Here is a 20460-nt window from a genome sequence, read left to right on the forward strand (position 1 = left end):
TAAAGTTAATGGTGCCTTTTATTAGTGACTGACAAATTTGCTTTCCTGGTTATGCATTCACTGATCTGATAATTTTCTGCTAAGAAAGATGCAGAGTGGAGTTGGAGACATGTTCTTCTATATTTTTGTGAGGTTTCAGTTTGTTGGGTTATGTCCTACAACTGGTATGCCTCAGGCGACTGACTGTGTGTGGAGTTTGCACGTTCTCCCCGTGTCTGCGTGGGTTTCCTCCGGGTGCTCCGGTTTCCTCCCACAGTCCAAAGATGTGCAGGTCAGGTGAATTGGCCATGCTAAATTGCCCATAGTGTTAGGTAAGGGGTAAATGTAGGGGTATGGGTGGGTTGCGCTTCGGCGGGTCGGTGTGGACTTGTTGGGCCGAAGGGCCTGTTTCCACACTGTGAGTAATCTAAATCTAAATATGTCCTTATATATGCTCAAGATGTTATTATCGCATCATGCCATGTGTCCTGATGGTATAAAGGTCTCCGATTCAATCTTACTGGGGATACTTGCAACATGACACACTGAGAAAGCAGGCAACAGTTTGTTAACCAAATTATTCAGTACAAGCCCAGACAGGGCAGTGCCTTTTAATTGTAATTTGTCGACTCCAGTAGCTGTCGCAAACATCTATTGAATCCAACTATTGAATCTTACCCAAGTATCACCACATCAGGTACAAATTTCTTGCTGAAGGTGAAAAGCCCATAACCCCTCTGTGATAAATCATGAGGGTAGAACTGTGGTAGGTATCCATGTATAAAGAAACAACTCCCAAATCTCAGATATTGCAACATTGGCGAGGAGCCTTTACTATCTTGCAGCACCAGTGATATTGTAATGTTACTGGACTACTCATCCCTTGGTCTAGGCTAATGGTCAACAACACGATCAGATCCCACCGCGACAACTAAGGAATTTAAACTTTAAGTTCAGGTCATTCCCGTTTAAAGCATATTTTAAATCTTATTTTCACATTAGGGACATTCCCAGAATGGCCACACTTCTGATTTCATTTCAACACAGTGAGCATTCTCAGGCTTGATTTAACAATAAATTTTGCCACTTCAGTCTCCTTCGCCCTTCCCCTACCTCATGTCCTCTCCCTCTTTCACCTCCTCTTCTCTCTCTCCCTCTCTCCATCTCTCATTCTTTCTTCCCCATTGACACTCTCCTATTTGTTACTTCTCCTCACCAACTCTTCCACTCAATGCTTCCTGTCCCACTCCCTCCCTCCCACTCTCTATCTAGTCACCTCATCCTTCTTTGCTCCAATGAGAAAAACCCTGGCTCCTTCATCCTTTCTTCATAAGACCTGCCCTCCAGTCCAGTCAGCGTCCTGGTAAATCTCCTCTGCACCTGCTCTAAAGCTTCCACATCTTTCCTATAATGCAACTAGAACTGAACACAATATTCCAAATGTGGTCTAACCAGGGCTTTATAGAGCTGTAGCATAACCTTGCGGCTCTTAAACTCAATCCCCCTGCTTATAAAAACCAACATACCATATGCCGCCTTAACACCCTATGAACTTTGGTGGCAACTTTGAGGGATCTATGGACATGGACCCCACAATCCCTCTGTTCCTTGATACTGCCAACAATTCTGTCTTTAACCTTGTATTCTGCATTCAAATTTGACCTACCAAAATGAATCATTTCACCTTTTTTCAGGTTGAACTCTACCTGCCACTTCTCAGCCCAATTCTGCATCCTGTTGCAACCTACAACAGCCCTCAATATTATCCACAACACCACCAACCTTTGTGACATTGGCAAACTTACTAACCCACACTTGCACTTCCTCATCCAAATCATTCACAAGAATCACAAAGAGCAGAGATCCCAGAACAGATCCTGCAGAACACCACAGGTCACCAAGTTCCAGGCTAAATACTTTCCATCTACCACCACCCTCTGTCTTATATGGGGTAGCTAATTCTGTATCCCGTGCTGCCTTAAGAACAAAACAATTTATTTGCGAAAGGCAGGCCACAGGTTTTTATTGTAACCTCTCTTTTATTACATTTCTTATAAGAAAGTAAATTGGGTGTTGAAATGTTAAGAGCGTGAAAACAAATGCTAGGTGCAAATAAATCTGTAATAAGAAGCTAGTCTCTAATGGTGACTGTGAAATCACGGGAATGTTATAATATCCCATCTAGTTCATGAATGTCCTTCAGGGAAGGGAATCTGCTGTCCTCACCTAATCTGGCCTACATGATCATAGCAATGTGATTGTCTCTCAATTGTCCTTTGAAATGGCACAGCATGACTGCACTCAGTGGTATCAAGCTGCTACAAAAGTCTATAATCCACACAGACTGCAGCAGTTCAAGAAAGGCAGCTCACCTTGTCGGGATGAGCGATAAATAAGCGATGGTCTAGCCAGCAACACCCACATCCTGTCAACAGAGCTGAGACTGATAATTGTGCATGGACCATGAACACAGTGCAGTCTCAGTGTCCTACTCAATGGGAGGACGGAATCATATCTAGTACTGTGTCTGTTTCAAACATTGTTATTATCAAGGTTATAGTAGATCAAATAAGACAGATGGGGAATGGTTTCAAAATCTGTGCCTCTTTTCAGCTTTTGTTTGTACCTCTTGGCTTTTGGCCAAGGTCGATAATAACCTTACATCAGTCTTATTCAGCATATTCTTGTTTTTTTTTGTTCTTCCTTTATGCCCTGTTCCCTGCCTCCTACAGCTTGCAAGAAAATATAACCTGGTCATTGTGTCACCAATCTTAGAGCGAGATGAGTTTCATGGGGACACGCTGTGGAACACTGCGGTAGTGATTTCTAACTCTGGCAAAGTCCTTGGCAAGACCAGGAAGAATCACATTCCCAGGGTTGGCGATTTTAATGAGGTGAGAAGATGGTGACTATTTCAATGTGTACTATGCATGAAAATTGTAGCAACAGAATATTCTGTCTTGTCAGTTTCCAGATTCTGCCTTTCTATATGCTCCAAATAGAAATGTTCTGACAATCCTAAGAAAATTGTTCTGGGGAAGGGTCACTCGACCCGAAATGCTAACTCTGATTTCTCTCCACAGATGCTGCCAGGACTGCTGAGCCTTTCCAGCAATTTCTGTTTTTGTTTCTGATTTCCACCATCCCCCAGTTCTTTGTTTTTATCTAAGAAATTTGAGTTTCCTGTGTAGCCCAAGTGAGGTAAAATGGATCACACAGACATAACATGTCAATAGCATGCTCCAGCTACAATCTCAGCTCAGTATGAATTTGATTTAGTGTAGGTTTAACTCTGTCACCTTGAGTGAGGGGCAAGTCCCTACTCCCTTGGCCTGAAAGGCTTAACTCCAAGGCTCTGGAGTAGCTCTGCATACTAAATTATGAATGAATGGGATAATCTAGTTAGTTCTGAGTAGTTCTAATTTGCTGTCCGTTAAAGTCAGTTCAATGGACTATAATCGTAGCATAGAATCTCTTAGGAGGTAACTGTCTGTTACCTCGTTAGTATAGTTAATCAGTTTTCAGCTAATATAACCTGTTAGCTCTTTACTATCTAGTTATCTTATTGTTACTGAGAATGACCTCTTTTGTCAACGTCTAGTTCATGGGTGAATCCTTCAGCATTGAATGAGACTAATATTACAAGAGGTTAGATGGCAGCAAATGCTCCCGGTGGCACGTCTCTCAACATTTATCCGTTGTTTTGAATTGAATTGAATTTATTGTCACATATACCGAGGCAAGCTTTGTCTTGCACGCAGTACAGGCAGATCAGAGTTAAGTAGCATAGGTAAGTAAATAATAGGTAAACAGTGGCAAAAACAAAAACACAGGTAAAGGCGAATGTCAAGAGTTTGAGTCCATTCAGTATTCTAACAACAGTAGGGTAGAAACTGTTACAAAATCGGCCGGTGTGTGTGTTCAGGCTTCTGTACTTTCTCCCTGATGGTAGAGGTTGTAGAAAAGCATTGCCAGGATGGGATGGGTCTTTGAGAATGCTGGCGGCCTTTCCTTGACAGCGGGCCCGGTAGATGGATTCTGTAGATGTGAGGTTGGCCTTTGTGATTGTCCAGGCCGAGTTCACCACTCTGTGTAACCGTCTCCGATCTTGAATGGTACAGTTGCCATACCAGGTGGTGATACATCCAGACAAGAATGCTCTCGATAGCACACCTATAAAAGTTGGCAAGGGTATTCGCAGTCATGCAAAATTTCCTCAGCTGCCTGAGGGAGAAGAGACATTGTTGGGTCTTTGTAACCAGTGCGTCCACATGAAGAGTTGATGACCACGCCCAGGAGCTTGACACACTCCACTCGTTCTGCCTCTGTACTGTTAATGTGTTGGAAAGCATGAGTAACATCCTGCCGAAAGTCAATAAGTTCCTTGGTTTTGCCGGCATTGAGTGCTAGGTTGTTCTCAGTGCACCATTTTTCCAGGTCTTCCACCTCCTGTCTGTAGTCTGTTTCATCACTATCTGAGATTTGACCAACTATGGTGGTGTCATCAGCGAACTTGTAAATGGCAACGTTATTTGTTGTTTGGCGACATGTCATGGGTATATAGTACAGTAGGGGGCTGAGTACGCACCCCTGGGGGCTCCAGTGTTGAGTATTAGTGAGGATGAAATATTGTCCCCAATCTTCACTGATTGTGGCCTGTGGGTCAGGAAATTGAGGATCCAGTTGCAGAGAGTGGGGCTTAGTCCAAGATCACTAGGTTTAGTAATCGGTCTCGAGGGGATAATAGTGTTGAAGGCTGAACTGTAGTCAATGAGTAGGATTCTTGCGTAGCTGTTCTTGATGTCAAGATGTTCTAGGGAGGAGTGAAGAGCAAGTGATATGGCATCCGACATGGATCTGTTGGTCTGTTGGGCAAATTGGAGTAGATCAAGAGTAGTGGGGAGGCTGGAATTGATTAATGTCATAACCAGCCTTTCAAAGCACTTCATGACCATTGACCATCCTTATGTTTGAGTGGGTGTCCTGCTCTGAAGGTCGCGTAGTCTCAGTCTTACTAGCAGGCCGGCACTCTTGCCTCATTCCTGAAGAAGGGCTTATGCCCGAAACGTCGATTCTCTTTCTCCTTGGATGCTGCCTGACCTGCTGTGCTTTTCCAGCAACACATTTTTAAGCTCTTACCCCACTTCCTCACACAGGTGTCTTACATTTGAATGGTCCGGTGGTCTGTTGAAGTGGATTGTGACTGCTTCCAGTTAAGTGATCCTTCCTCGGACCCAGTGGAGCAGGTAGATTGCGGTTTAGTGTATTTTTGCAGAGGGTCTGCTTAGAACCCAGTGTACCAGATAATTTACTGTTTGGTCTTTTATGGAAGGAGTTTGCTTAGGACCCAGTGGAGAAGTTCCTGGTTACAGCTGCTGCTGATTTGCTGCTCCAGGCCCAGCCACGATTTTTTGCAGAAGTGTTTGGGTTGCTCTTCAGTTACGTGCTAGTAGACTTTGTATCGGGCAGGTGTCTTATGGAGCCGGGAGCATTTTGTCAGACTGTTTTCTATTGTAGTTTAGGAATTACAGATTAGGGATGGTTGATACTGATCGCTGCTCTTGTCTTGTTGCCATTCTGACTGTCCTCCTGATAATTTAAGGGTGGTGCAGTGTTTAACAATGATGTTTCACAGTGCCAGGGACCCGGGTTTGATTCCACCCTCTGGTAACTGTGGAGTTTCTCACTGTGTCTGTGTGGATTTCCTCTCTCAGTCCAAAGATGTGCCGGTTTGGTAGGTTGGCCATGCTAAATCTGACCATAAGGCTTAAGAGCAGAAATTAGGTCATTTGGTCCATCAGGTCTGCTCCACCATTTAATCGTGGCTGATAAGTTTTTCAACCCCATTTGCCTGCTTTTTCCCAGTAACCTCTGAACCCCATGGCAATCAAGAACTTCTATCTCTGTTTTAAATATACTCAATGACCTGACCTCCACAGCCTTCTGTGGCAATAAATTCCACAGATTGGCCACACTCTGGCTAAAGAAGTTTCTCCTTATCTTGTACTAAAAGTATTCCCTTGACTCTCAGGCTGGGCCCCTTGGGTCCTCATCTCTCCTGCCAATGGAAAACCTTCCCAATGTCCACTCTGTCCAGGCTGTTCAGTATTCTGTAAGCTTCAATCAGATCTCCCCGTATCCTTCTAAACTCCATCGAGTATAGTCCCAGAGCCCTCAAGTGTTCCTCATATGTTAGTCTTTCATTCCTGAGATCATTCTCATGAACCTCCCCTCTGGACCTGCTCCACAGCCAGTACATCTTTCCTGAGGTATGAGGTTCAAAATTGCTTTCCGTACTCTAAATGTGGTCTGACCAAAGCCTTATAAAGCCTCAGAAGTGCTTCCCTGCTTTTATATTCTAGTCCTCTTGAGATGAATGACAGCATTGTATTTGCCTTCCTCACCGCTGACTAAACCTGCACGTTTACCTGATGAGAAACCTGGACTAGAACTCCCAAGTCTTCCTATTTCTGAATTGTCTCCTCATCTAGAAAAGAGTCCATGCCCCTCTTTTTCCTACCAAAATGCATGACCTCACACTTTCCCACATTGTATTCCATCTGCCACTTTTATGCCCACTCTCCCTACCTGTCTAAATCATTCTGCAGCCTCCCTGCCGCCTCAATACTACCTGTCCCTCCACCTATCTTTGCATCATCTGCAAACTTAGCCAGAATGCCCTCCAGGTCATTAATGTAAAAAGTGAAAAGTTGTGGTCCTCCCACCGAACCTTGTGGAACACCACTAGTTATTGGCTTCCATCCTGAGAAGACCCCTTTTATTCTCACTGTGTGTTTTGCCAGACAGCCAATTTTCTATCCATGCTAGTACATAGCCTCTAATACCATGGGCCCTTAATCTTATTCAGCAGCCTCCTGTGTGGCACCTTATCAAAGGCATCTGTAATCTGTAATCAGGGTTACAGGGATTAGTTTGGGCGAATGCTAATCGAAGGGGCTGTTTATTCGATGGGCTTGAATGGCTTGCTTCCACACTGTCGGGTTTCTATGATTCTAATTAATTGTACTTTTTTTTTTGTAGAATTAATGTGCAGCTACTCGATCCATAGTTACCTGTGCCATTTAGCTCCCATTTTGAATTTCCACCAGATTCATCTGTCTCTAATCTGCTGCTACATCCCATATTCAAGAAATGCTCCCTACAATTGCCACTGCCCTGCTTTATCTCTGCATTATATAATATGTGGCATCATTTCCTGCTGATTAATGCCCTTAAAATATCAAAAGAATGAAAAGAAATCAATCATTTAATATCAGTCATTGATTCACCTGGATGAGGATGCACATGCTGCTTATTCATTCACAGGAGATGGGAGTTGCTGGCTAGCCTAGCATTCATTTCCCATCCCCAGTTGCCCTTTCCAGGATTTAGAACTAGGAACAGTGATATAGTTCCCACTGAAGATGTTATGGTGTGGTGGTGTGATTGTTGAAGGGGTCTTGGCAAGTTGCTGCAGTGCATCCTGTAGAGGATATGCACCGCTACACCATTGTCAGTGATCAAGTGACTGAATGTTGCAGGTGACGGATGTGGTGCCAGTCATATGGGACGTTTTATCATGGATGGGATCAAACTTCCTGAGTGTGGTTGAAACTGCACTCATCTAAGAAAATGGGAAGTATTCCATCAAGACTTGTGCCTTGTAGAAAGTGGAGAGACTTTGGGAACACAGGTGGTGAACAACTCACTGCAAGATTCCTAGCCTGTGACCTGTTCATATAGCTGCAGTTATGATATTGCTGGTTCAGATCAGTTATGGTCAATGGTGACTCTGATGCCATCCCTTGTGATACTGGGAGATTTGTTCTGTTTCAAGCCTGTTCTCATTGTCTTGCTTGCCTTACAGGTAAAGTGTTAGGAAAACGTTATATGATTTGTTTAATCCCAGAACCTGGGACCAAGCTGTTGAAGGCACAGCCACCATAGGGTGAACGCAAGAGTCAAGAGGTTAGTTAGAGGAATGCCAGGTTCAAGGCTGTGGAGCACAAGACACTTGAGATAGGGGAGAATGAAGCAAGAGAAAATTTAAATAAGATGAGAACTTTAAACTGGTCGTACAAGGGAGTCAGAACTAATGTAGGTGAACATAACTTGATGTGAGATAATTCAGGGGCAACTGTGGCCTCTAAGATACTTTTCACAAAGCAGTCATTAGACCAGGGACCATTCTTGATCAATGAATGAGCTCACATTGTAAGGACATTTATGACTTTGCATTTTCAACAGATAAATTATGGTAAATGTCATCCATGAAATATCTGGACTGTGATGAGACTCAGCCCAGAGGCAAAAACAATTATCACACAGACACTTCCAATGAACGTTTGTCTACTATAAATGCAGTGGGTCTCTAAATATAGGATAACAAATAGCTGGGAGCAAAGCAGCAGCCTGTCATCTAAAGTGCGTCATGAATGCGCTTTATTAACATTGGTGAATATACTGAATTGAATTCCTGTCTGATCTGTTTATTTTGTATATGATGTAGTGTCATTTGTATAAATAACCAGGCAGCAGTCAGAATGTGTAGTAGAATTTAAGTGAGGTAGAAAGGGAGAATATAAAGATAACTGCAAAGCAATGTAGAGTATACATTAGCATATCACCAAGAAAGTCTCTGAACAAAAAAAGTCAACTATAAAATGGAGATATTTCTCATGCCTTTTTCAAATAATTTCAAACACTGAATTCAGTTTTAGGTTTTCTGTAGCTGCTATCCTCATTACTGTGTAAAACAATGGGCTAGATTTAGTGCCCTCTGCACTAAATGTGGGGTGTGGGTGTCTCCAGGGCGCAGCTAGCTTACTCATCCCTCTGGTCCCCCAGCAAGAACCCCACTGGATCAAAGTTCAATTAGCAACTTGAGTGCTATCCATGAGTTTCTTGGCCAATAGGGAAATTTGACACTGAAATTCAATCCTGCGTGAAGGTACTGGCTAGTCAGAAGCCAGCAACCATTGGGAACCGGAGAGTGGTGTTGGGGATTGTGCAGCCATGAGGAACTGTGCTGGCGACAAGCTAACTTTTTTTGGGGGATATCATGGTGATAAGGAGGGGTGTCGGGGGTATTGCTGCAAAGGGTTTGCTTTCAACAGCCAGACTCCTGCCCCCAGACTGTGGTAAATGAAGTAACTCCATTGGCCCCTGCTTCGTGCAGGCAGGCTGGCCTAGATTTCCTCTGGGGAAGTAGACATTTTCCTCGCCTTTTGGAACAGTAGGGAATTAGGCTGCAGGAATGTTGAGGCCATCAAGTTGCTGTTAATCACTTAAGGGCCCTAATTGGGGGCAGGTTGCTCATTGCAGTTCAAGTCCTAATTGGACTTGAACTGCAATGAGCAACAGCCTTGGTGAGAGGCAGCAAGACAGGGGAGGTGAATGAGGGAGCAAGAGATATTTTGAGTGGGGCAGGAAGGAGTGAAGGGAAGAGTTGGTGAACAGGAGAAGCAACAAATGGGAGGGGGTAATTGGAGGAGGGAGAATGAGCGATGGAGAGTGAGAGAGGAGGTGGTGAAAGAGGGAGAGGAAGTGAGTTAGGGAATGGTTTATTATTTCGCTAATACCAACCTGCCCAAATATTTGCCCTTCCCATATCTGCCCTGTGACCTCCAGGGGGGAGAAGGTCCTCCATTACTGGTGAAATCCTGGCACTGGCACTGAGAATGAGGCATAGGAAGGAAGGAATACAAGTAGCAACATAAAGCATACAAGACTACAAGCCTAATGCTGGGAAATGAGATTAGAATGGATGGATGATTAATGACCAATGTGGACACGATGAGCCAAAGGGCCTCTTTCTGTGATGTAAAAACTCTGACTTTGAGAGAAGAGACGGAGAGTGGGTTAGCAGGTGACAAAGAGTAAGAGGTGGAGACCGAAAGGGGAACCGAAGAGGTCGAACAGTGAGAAGAGGATACAGCAAAAGAAACATGGACAGGAACTAGATAGAGAGAGATATATCTAGATATTTTTCAGTCTCTGACTTGGGGCAGTCAGGCTATTGTTTCCTCTATTAACCAGTGTGCTGGTTTTCTGGTTTGTTATTGCATAGGCCATTTGCAAAGAGACTGATGTGTCTGGGGGTTTAGGGGTGGTGATGGCCAGATCAGTGCAAATAATAGGTAGCCATTAATACCTCTTGAAGAACTTACTGAGGCCACCATGCAGGTGGTGACTGGAATTTTTCACTCTGGCTATTCATTGAGGCTGCACGACAGCCATTGAAGCCTCTTGGGATTTCCCCCTCAAAGGTAGCCTGATGGCTACAGACACATTGTGTTTAGCTTTTCAAAGCCTTCGGATTACAACTCCGTCTTAAGGTACACCATCTTCCTTTTTACCTACACCTTTGATCACAGCACTTCCAGAGGTGGATGGCCTTCTATTGGTGCCCATCTCTAACTCATCACTCCGACCCATCATCCTTGTCCTCACTGACCCATCGCCCTGACCCTGACTGGTACTGTGTCTAAGCAATGAGACTGTAGAGTGTAGAGCATTGGCTGATTTGTATGGGTGATGAAATGCAACTGAAAGATTTACAGTATCAGTGAGTACATCACCAGTACTCACTACCAGCTATATAAATCTACTCAGATTTTGGAAAGAAATGATTCTTAAAAGAAATATTGCTGGAGGTTTATGCTGGGTAAAGCAGTGCCTAGCAGCAATCCTGTTTTCTGACTCTTCTGTCAGTTGCAGTCCAACAGTAAAACAATTGGATAGAAGTGAGGGGGAGTTATTGGAGTGTGTCTGCTTTTTCCAAGGAGGCAGTTGCTTGCTTTCTAATCCACTGCGACATTCAGTGAGGCTGGGGAGAGATTAGTAGGTGCTCCTCTGGTACAGTTGATTTTGTAACTTTTTCATACAGACCAGAATTTGTAGGTCTAATGTGATTTAAGCTCAGTGCTGAGGGGAGGGTTGGGGGATTGCTGTCTAGTCACCCCATAATGGGCAAAGGCAGATACTAAGTGAGGACTGGTTCAGTTACAGCTGCCATGTCATGCACAGTCAGACTGACTTCTATGTAACAGATGGATAAAGTAGCAGAAGACGCCAATGTGAGTTGGACCAAATCTCAGCACCTTTGGAAATAGAGGGATTTCAGAACCTCAAACTATTGGCCTTTGACAATGTTGTTGATGATAGACCTTTTAAGAATGAATCAGGACATGTTCCAGAAATAATGGGGGATAGCTAATATGCATTGAAACATATTGGAGCTGATTTTGAGGGCTTTTGTGGTGCAGTGATTGTCTCCTGGTAGAGTCCTACCTGCTCCAGAGGTGTGTAAAACTTGTGCTCCATAAATGGGCAACTAACAATGTAATGTACTTAGCAGATTTCATCGTGTTGCAACTGCATGAGGGGCAAGACCTTTTCAACAGGATTGTAAATTCATAACTTCAAACAGTAGAAAGGAGGATTGGTGCAGCGAACTCCTTGAACCTCAGTCCGTTAGTGAGTATTTGTTCAGAGTCCATTGTGACAGCTGGGAGTGTCCCGAGTGTCGACAGAACACCGGAGAGGCTGGATCAGCCGCTATCTCTGTATGAGCTGACCAAGGCCCTGGAGTCCTTTGAAGAGAATAAAACTCCCGGAAGTGATGGCTTACCGGTCAAGCTCTATTCTGCTCAGTGGGACTTGATTGGCCAGGACCTGCTGGAGTTGTATGTCAGTATGCTTCGGGCAGGTACCATGAGTGAATCCATGAGGAAAGGCATCATCACCCTCCTCTCCAAGCAGAAGGGGGAGAGGGAGGAAATCAGAAATTGGAGACCAATCTTTCTATTAAATGCAGATTACAAAATCTTGGCAAAGGTCATCGCCAACTGGGTCAGGTCTGCTCTGGGATCGGTGATCCAGCCTGACTAAACCTGTGCTGTACCGGGCAGGAAGATCGCTGAGAGTTTTGCACTCCTTAGGGATACGATCGTCGACGTGCAGGACAGGGGGGTGGACACCTACCTCATCAGCCTGGACCAGGAGAAAGCCTTTGACAGGATATCACACATGTATATGAGGGATGTTCTCTCCAAAATAGGCTTTGGGGAGGGAATCTGTAATTGGATCAGGCTGCTCTACACCAACATTCAGTGCAGTCTCAATCAATGGGTGGGAATCAGCTTCCCAGTCAGATCTGGTGTCAGGCAGGGCTGCCCCCTCTCTCCTGCCTTGTTTGCCATATGTAACCAGTTCGAATGGGCCTTGGGGGCCAAGGTCAACCGAGGCAAGACCGAGGCCATGCTCTTCGGGAACTGGGCTGACCAATCCTCCTTCCCCTTCACTGTCAGGACTGACCACCTGAAGGTGCTGAATGTTTGGTTCGGAGGGGTTGGGGCATGTGCCAAGTCTTGGGGGGAGCGTATCAAGGAAGTGAGGCAGAAACTGGGCAGATGGAAGCTACGGTCACTTTCCATCGTGGGTAAAAACCTGGTCATCAGGTGTGAGGCATTCAGTGTTGTTATATGTAGCACAGGTCTGGCCTATTCCCAGAATCTGTGCCATTGCAGTCACCTGGGCCATCTTCCATTTTATATGGGGATCAAAGATGGCCAGTGTCCAAAGGGACTCTATGTACAAAGCTCTGGGCAACGGGGGAAGAAACACACCAAATGCCGCCCTCACTCTGGCCACCTTTGTGTGTGGCTGCATCAAGCTGTGCGTGGATACCCGGTACGCAAACACCAAGTGTCACTACGTACTGAGGTTCTACCTGTCCCCGGTGTTGCCAGGATGGGCATGTCCTCGCTGCCGTGGAACGCTTCAAGTAGTTGGACCGTTCCATATCAGCACAGCAGGTCAGGCAGCATCCAGGGAACAGGAGATTCGACGTTTCGGGCACAGGCCCTTCTTCAGGAATGTAGAGAGAGGCAGAGAGCTTCTTCAAGGAAGGCATCCTTGTAAGAGGATTCGCAGTAGGTTGAAATCTTCGAGGAGAAAGTGAGGCCCTTCCTGAAGAAGGGCCTGTGCCCGAAACGTCGAATCTCCTGTTCCCTGGATGCTGCCTGACCTGCTGTGCTGTTCCAGCAATAAAGTTTCAACTTTGATCTCCAGCATCTGCAGACCTCACTTTCTCCCCGTTCCATATCATCTGTCCTTCGTGGAGAACTTTATGAAGAAAAACACCTTTTGACCACAAGCCTATCAGAGTGGTCAGCATGTAGTGTCCTTGAGACCCTTCGGGAAAAGGAGAGGGTGGATCATGTCGAGTGGTTCCCTGGGCAGACTGTCAGTCATTTGACAGAATGCCTCATCGCCAGAACTTTCCAACAAGCACCAAGACATGGCTTGGCTGGTGGTGAGAAGGGCTCTGCCTGTGAGATCCTTTATGCACGCCCGGACGCTCTGCCGCACCGCACGCTGCCCTCGAAGCCTATGCAAAGGAAGTCTGGAGACGAATGCAGTGATGCTTGTCGAGGTTCGTCCCGAGCAGCTCCATGACGCGGGACTCTGTGCTGTACGGTCTGCTCCCTGGGGCGCACACCGAGACGAACATCAACTGTGCCTGGAGGATCATCAACTCCGTCAAAGGCGCTCTTTGGTCTGTCCGAAACCTGTTGATCATCCAGCTGAAGGAGTTGACCCCGACTGAGTGTTGCGGACTGGCACGTTCCAAGGTCCAGGACTAGGTGTTGAGGGACGCGCTGAAGCTTGGGGCAGCTGCCGCCAAGGTGCGATGGGGAAAGACCACAGTGTAACATCTGCCTGCCAAAGAATAGGGGACCCATGCAGTAAGTGGGGCCCCGCTGATGCCTCAGCTAAATATATGGATAGTAAACGTACAGACCTGTATATGTGAATGCAAAGAAATGGAAGGTTTACATATGTATGGCATGACCAATTGTACAGATCATCAAAATAATTTTATGAATAAAGTATATTTTTGAAATAAAAGAAAGTGACTGATTCAATTCACAGTACTACTCTGCTTACTGGGTATTCTTGTGGTGCAGTGATAGTGTCCCTCCCTACCTGTGGCAAGAGATTGTGGGTTCAAGTCCCACCTCCCCCAGAGTTGATGTAACATATCCAAACAGGTTGATTTTTAAATTTCTTTTAACAATTTTTACACTAATTGCTGCTGACTGTTCAGTGGAAAAACAGAGTCTGTGATCTATAATTCCTTTGTGCAGAGGGCTCTCTGGGATAGACAGATCTTTAAGTAAGGTAATTGGGGAAAAGACAGGAAAGTGGAGTTGAGGATTATCAAATTAGCCATGATTTCGTTGAACCTGCTCCCATTCAATGGGCTGAGTCCTACTTCTGTTCCTGTGTTTTATGGTTTTATTGAGGTATGAGGTGCCTCTATTTAAATAATCATTTAATTTGTTATTTGATTTTATTTAAAAGAATAGAAAGGAGGGTTGGTGACGGCACTCCACCTCCAACAAAAGCTACCAGTGGTTGTTACCATATTGTACAACAAGGTGAAGTGAAGCCTGTTTCTCCCAGGAAACTAAAATACATCTTGCCCACACTAATGGAAGAGATTTGTTTCATTTTCAAAAGCACTCTCCTGCGTTCTGTGAGGAATCAGATCACTAAATAAATACATCGTTGATCTTAGTTTGCACCTAGATTTTATTTTCTGATTCCAATTTCTCTCCAAAGCCAATAATTTCACCTAATAGACTGAAAACCTATCAAGAGCTGCAAGCTGGAACTCTGCGATTGGTTACTGATCGGCGTAATCACTGTTGTGTCACGTATAATGACCCCTATTTTGGAAACTCAAAAGCCATTAAAGTAGTTAATTGTATTTTGTAGCTTGTCCTTTTAACAATGAAAAACTGATCAATGTACCTTGATTTACAGGAAGAGTTTTAATAGCTCCATTAAAGCAGACTAACCCTTGCATGGTACAGCTAACCATAGACTATACCACAGCCAGAAACCTCTGGAGGTGTATAAATGATGCTAGTATCAATCCACATGAGCTATTCAAAAACCTTTCTGTCTAAATCTTTGCAGTAAGTGACCTAGTTGTTTTTATCTCTCCCATATGCTTTTAGTAAATTGAAAATACAGTGGTCATCCCAAATAAAAACCTTTTTTTTTTGCTGTATTTTCATTGTCAGTGCAGGTGGAATATCAGCAAATTGTGCATGGCTGGACTGATCTACATTCCGATCCAAGATCACCAGCAGCGACCAATGTCCACAATCCACAGCAGTCATTGCCTGCCACCCCAAAATGACATTGATTAGATTCCCTGCAGTGTGGAAACAGACCCTTTGGCCCAACAAGTCCACACTGACTGTCTAAAGAGTAACCCACCTGGACCCATTCCCCTACCCTATAGTTATCCCTGACTAACGCACCTAACAGTATGGGCAATTTAGCATGGCCAATTCACCTGATCTGCACACCTTTTGGATTATGGGAAGAAACCGGAGTACCTGGAGGAAACCCAAGCAGGCACGGGGGGAGAATGTGCAAACTCCACACAGACAGTCACCCAATATGAGAATTGAACCTGGTGCTGTGAGGCAGCAGTGCTGACCACAACCACCATGCCACCCATTACTACACATTAATCTGAGTTCAAAGTTTGGGAGAAGATTTGTAGCTCGGGTGTTCGTTGTTGTGGTTCTGTTCACCGAGCTGGGAATTTGTGTTGCAGACGTTTCGTCCCCTGTCTAGGTGATATCCTCAGTGCTTGGGAGCCTCCTGTGAAGCGCTTCTGTGATCTTTCCTGTGATCATTTATAGTGATTTGTATCTGCCGCTTCCAGTTGTCAGTTCCAGCTGCCTACAACCCAAAGGATTAGCCACACTACCATACATCAAAAACATTTCTGATCTGACAGCCAGATTACTGCGACTACTAGGACTCATAACAGCACACAAACCAACAGTCACTCTCCGACAACAACTCACCAGGATGAAGGACCCGATACCCAGCATGAACAAAACCAATGTAGTGTACAAAATCCCATGCAAGGACTGCACAAAACACTATATAGGACAAACAGGAAAACAGCTAACGGTCTGCATCCATGAACACCAACTGGCCATGAAATGACATGACATCCTTAGTAGCCACACACTCTGATGACAAACAACATGAATTCGACTGGGACAACACTACTATTATAGGACAAACCAAACACAGAACAGCCAGGGAATTCCTAGAGGCATAGCACTCATCCACAGATTCAATCAATAAGCACATCGACCTGGACCCAATATACCGGCCACTGCAGCGGACAGCTGGAACTGACAACCGGAAGCAGCAGGTACAAATCACTATAAAAGCCGGAAGAAACATCACAGAAGCGCTTCACAGGAGGCTCCCAAGCACTGAGGATGTCACCTAGACAGGGGACGAAACGTCTGCAACACAAATTCCCAGCTCGGCGAACAGAACCTGAGTTTTGGTGATTTGATCAGGAAGAATTAATCTCAATCTGAGCTCTCCTTCACTATCTAGATGACATCTGGGCCTTGTAAAATAGGGGACCCTTGGTACTGGTGAATAATATTGTCCCAAATAATATCAAAAAGGACTTTTCAGATGGTCATCCACCTGTAATTCTGGTTTGTGGCCTGCAGCAACATTGTTTCAATAGCACCCAAGTAAAGCAGGAGGTTTCACTCACCCTTTCAAAACTTTCTCAAACAGGACTTTTCAACTCCATATAAAAGTCTGGACCAAGAGTTGGCCATTTGGCCCCTCACCTCAAGGCTGTATTTGCCAGTTCGATCAATCAAAAATGACTCATAATTATTGCACTTGTTTTCTTAAAGTCCCGTTATTTATTGATTTATACTCAAACTTTCAATCCTATTTGCTAAATCCTATTATACTCAAACTTGCTAAACAAACCTGAGTCTGCTAAGATTCATAGCAACAAAGTCTGATCATCAGTTGGGTATGCAATTTAGGTATAATCTCCCTAGAAGCTACATATATGCAAGAATCTGTCATCTCAGAGTCAGAGTCCGACAGCATGGAAACAGGCCCTTTGGCCCAAACTGGTCCATGCTGAGCAAAATGTCCATCCACACTAACCCCATTTCCCTGCACTTGGCCTGTATCCTTCTAAACCTTTTCTATCTGTATATTTGTCCAAATGCCTTTTAAATGTTGTTAACGTACCTACCTCAACAACTTATGTTGTCAGCTCATTCCATATGTGTACCACTCTGTGTTTAAAAAATTGCCCCTCTGGTTCCCTTTTTTCTTTCCCCTCTAATCTTAAACTGATGCCCTCTAGTCCTCAATTCCCCAACAATGGGAAGAAGATTGAGTGCATTCACCCTACCAATGCCTCTCATGATCTTATCCACTTCTATAAGATTCCACCACCACCACCCTCCCCCACACCTCAGTCTCGTACATTCTAAAGAAAAAAGTCCTAGTTTATCCAACCTCCCCCTATAAACTCAAACCATTGAATCCTGGGAACGTCCTTGCAAATTTCTTCTGCACTCTTCACAGTTTAGTAACATCATTCCTATAACAAGATGACCAAAACTAGACACACTTCTCCAAGTGCGGCCTCACCAACATCCTGTATAACTGCAACATAACTTTCCAAATTCTATATTCAGTGCCCTGACAGATGAAGGCCAGTGTGCCAAAAGCCACCTTCACTGCGCTGAGTATCTGTGACTCCATTTTCAGAGAAATGTGAACCTGAATGCCAAGATCCCTCTATTCCACTACACTCCTTAAGGCCCTACCATTTACTATGAAAGACCTCACACTTATCTATATTTGCTATTTATTGGCTCTCTTCCCCAGTTGATCAAGGTCCTGCTGCAATTTCCTCATTGTCCATGATACCGCCTATTTAAATGTCATCAGCAAACTTACTAATCATTGTCTTGCTCATTCTCATCCAAATCATTGATGTAGATAACAAACAATAATGGGCTCAGCACTGACCCCTCAGGCACCCCACTAGTCATAGACCTCCAGGCCGATAAGCATCCATCCTACATCTGTAGGAAAGAGGAATATGTCCAGGAATGTGTCCTGGTAAAATGTCCTATGATATTTTACCTGAAATGTCCTGAGATATGCTAGATGAAAAGCTTTTAACAGTATGCTCCCTTTTCAGCAAGATTAAATATTTTCAATAGAGACATGATGATGCATTTTACATAAAGACCAAAGAGACCCTGGACAATTTTCTTTAATAAGGAAAGTCTAAATAGGGTAGAGGGATGGTGTCATAGTAGTTGAGATGTACTGCTCAGAAAAAGGCCCTTTTGATACATCACGTCTGTGCTGGTCAAAAATTACCATCTAACTATAACCATTTTCTAGCACTTGGCCCGCAGCTTTGTATGTTTTGGCATTGTAAGTGCACATCTAAATTCATCTTAAATGTTATAACGGTTTTAGCCTCTACTACCCTTACAAACGGTGTTTTGAGTTACAGATATCTCAAAGTAATTATTGATAAAAGGGCAAAAAAAAAGTACTGGAGCTAGTTGCTTGAGTATTCGAAGATTTGAGGGATACAGTTGAAAATTAGGGAAGTTACATTACACTGGATAGACCATACTTGACATTTTATGCACATCTCTGCTGTTCTTATTGTAAAAAGGAACTGTAAAAGATGCAGTATCCAAGGCTGATGTGAGAACTGAAAGATTACATCGACCAAGAAAGATTGAACAGGCTCCTGTTTCTTTCATGGGGTAGAGAAGGCTGAGAGATGGCCTATTAGATGTCTTTGACCCGATCAATTGCTTTCATTATCTCAATGTGAATAGGATATTTCCAATTGTGGGTGGAGGAGAGAGGGTAGGTCCAAATCATGAATTGTAAATATATATTTGTTACTAAATAAATCTCACGGAATTCAGGAGAAACTGCTTTACCCTAGAGTTGATGGAATATGGAGCTTGCTACCACAGGGACTAGTTTATGTGACATTAAAGATGCATTTCAGGAGAAGCCTGAAAAGGGTGAAAGGACAAGAGGGATATGCTGAGAGGAAGAGATGAAGGGAGGAGACTCATTTGGAGCAGATATATCAGCATAGTTGACTAGTTGAGCTAAATGTGGTGAAGTTCTGTGTAATTCTCTGTAACCTCCTGCATTGACAAACTATATTTAAGGCAGTGAACATCCATAGCACCTCTGAAAAAAAAAATCCTGGTTTCACTCCGCCACTGCATTTAGCATCCAGTTATTCAGCTATGTTCTATTCTGTTTATTGCTCCTCCTCAACTAAAAAGCAATAGTCCTGATTTAAAGTGCCAGTACTAAGTTAGCGAATCTTCCTACTCTTTTTAAAAAGACTTCCAGCAATTGGACCCAATGAAGATAAAGGAATTGCAATTACAGGTCATTCCACTATAACTTTCATTTCATTTCAACTGAATTGACAAATTGGGGACACTTTCTAAAGTGTGAACGTTTAAAGGGTGTATTGGTTATAACGCAGTTTCAGCCCCATTAGTTTAAATGGTGCTGCTATTATGCAATTTTCCTATAATCTGTATGTGTCCCAAGTTGGGATAGTGAGTGTTTTGGATTAATTTCCAACTTTGTAACTTGTATCAAAATTCAAACTTTTAATTTTGGTAATGGAAATGTTTTTTCTTCATAGTCTACATACTACATGGAAGGAAACACAGGACACAAAGTGTTTCAGACTCAATTTGGACGGATTGCTGTTAATATCTGCTTTGGTCGACATCACCCTTTGAACTGGTTAATGTATAGCATTAATGGAGCTGAAATTATCTTCAACCCCTGCGCTACTGTGGGGGCGCTGAGGTGAGAGAACAGTGTGACTGTAATTATGGGAATCCTGTGGTGACATTTCATTCTCCGCTTGGCCAGAGCCCTTAGATGTTTTTGCCAAATAGTTATTGATATAATGGAACACATCACTTCCACTGATTAATTTCATTACACTAGCATTTGGTCATGCAGATGGCCATAACTACTTGGCTGTGACTCCATTCATCCTGAACTTCAAACACTGCTATCTACAAATGATCAATTTGCTGATGGATGTATATTGTTTTTTTCTGAATTCTTAGAGTCCCAAATATAGGGCATTTTTCAAACAGAGAATCAGGCTGAATGGAGAATGGGGTTCTCTTCTGACTTAACTGAGCTTGAAATGATAAGTCCATATAGATTGTTTGGCCTGTAATGCGAATTTTATTAACCAAATGACAAGATTATTCTGAAAGCTGTGCAGGGTACAGATGGAAGTTCCCTTTGCTGGATAGAAGTTGTATAAGTCTATGTGAACATATTTACACAGTTAAATCATATTTACAAACATACTGTATCTCTTAGCTGTTGCAAAATGGTATTGGCAGAGGAGGTTTAACATTGACATTTAATTGACGAGTCCTCTAACACTCTTACCTGGTGTGATCTCAAGTGAACTACGTATTTTAACAATGTACTGGCCTTGTAATGAAGTCTGAGCATTTAGGATAAAGGTGAGGACTATACCCTATTAGGAGGTGAATCAGGCAG

The 20460-nt window shown here is 43.8% G+C and overlaps 1 protein-coding gene across 1 annotated transcript in view; it reads left to right on the forward strand.

Annotated features, from left to right (window-relative positions):
- The window catches only part of upb1 (ureidopropionase, beta), a 175146-nt gene that overhangs the window by 114697 nt on the left and 39989 nt on the right, over positions 1–20460 (forward strand). Inside the window, exons 5-6 of the mRNA XM_043716199.2 lie at positions 2712–2873; positions 19571–19740. Of these exons, the coding sequence (XP_043572134.1) occupies positions 2712–2873; positions 19571–19740 (332 nt within the window). The remainder of the gene's footprint in view (positions 1–2711; positions 2874–19570; positions 19741–20460) is intronic.

Source organism: Chiloscyllium plagiosum, unplaced genomic scaffold (genome assembly GCF_037043375.1).
Source record: "Chiloscyllium plagiosum isolate Xiang-an unplaced genomic scaffold, Cpla_swu_hap1 HiC_scaffold_24, whole genome shotgun sequence".
NCBI lineage: Eukaryota > Metazoa > Chordata > Chondrichthyes > Orectolobiformes > Hemiscylliidae > Chiloscyllium > Chiloscyllium plagiosum.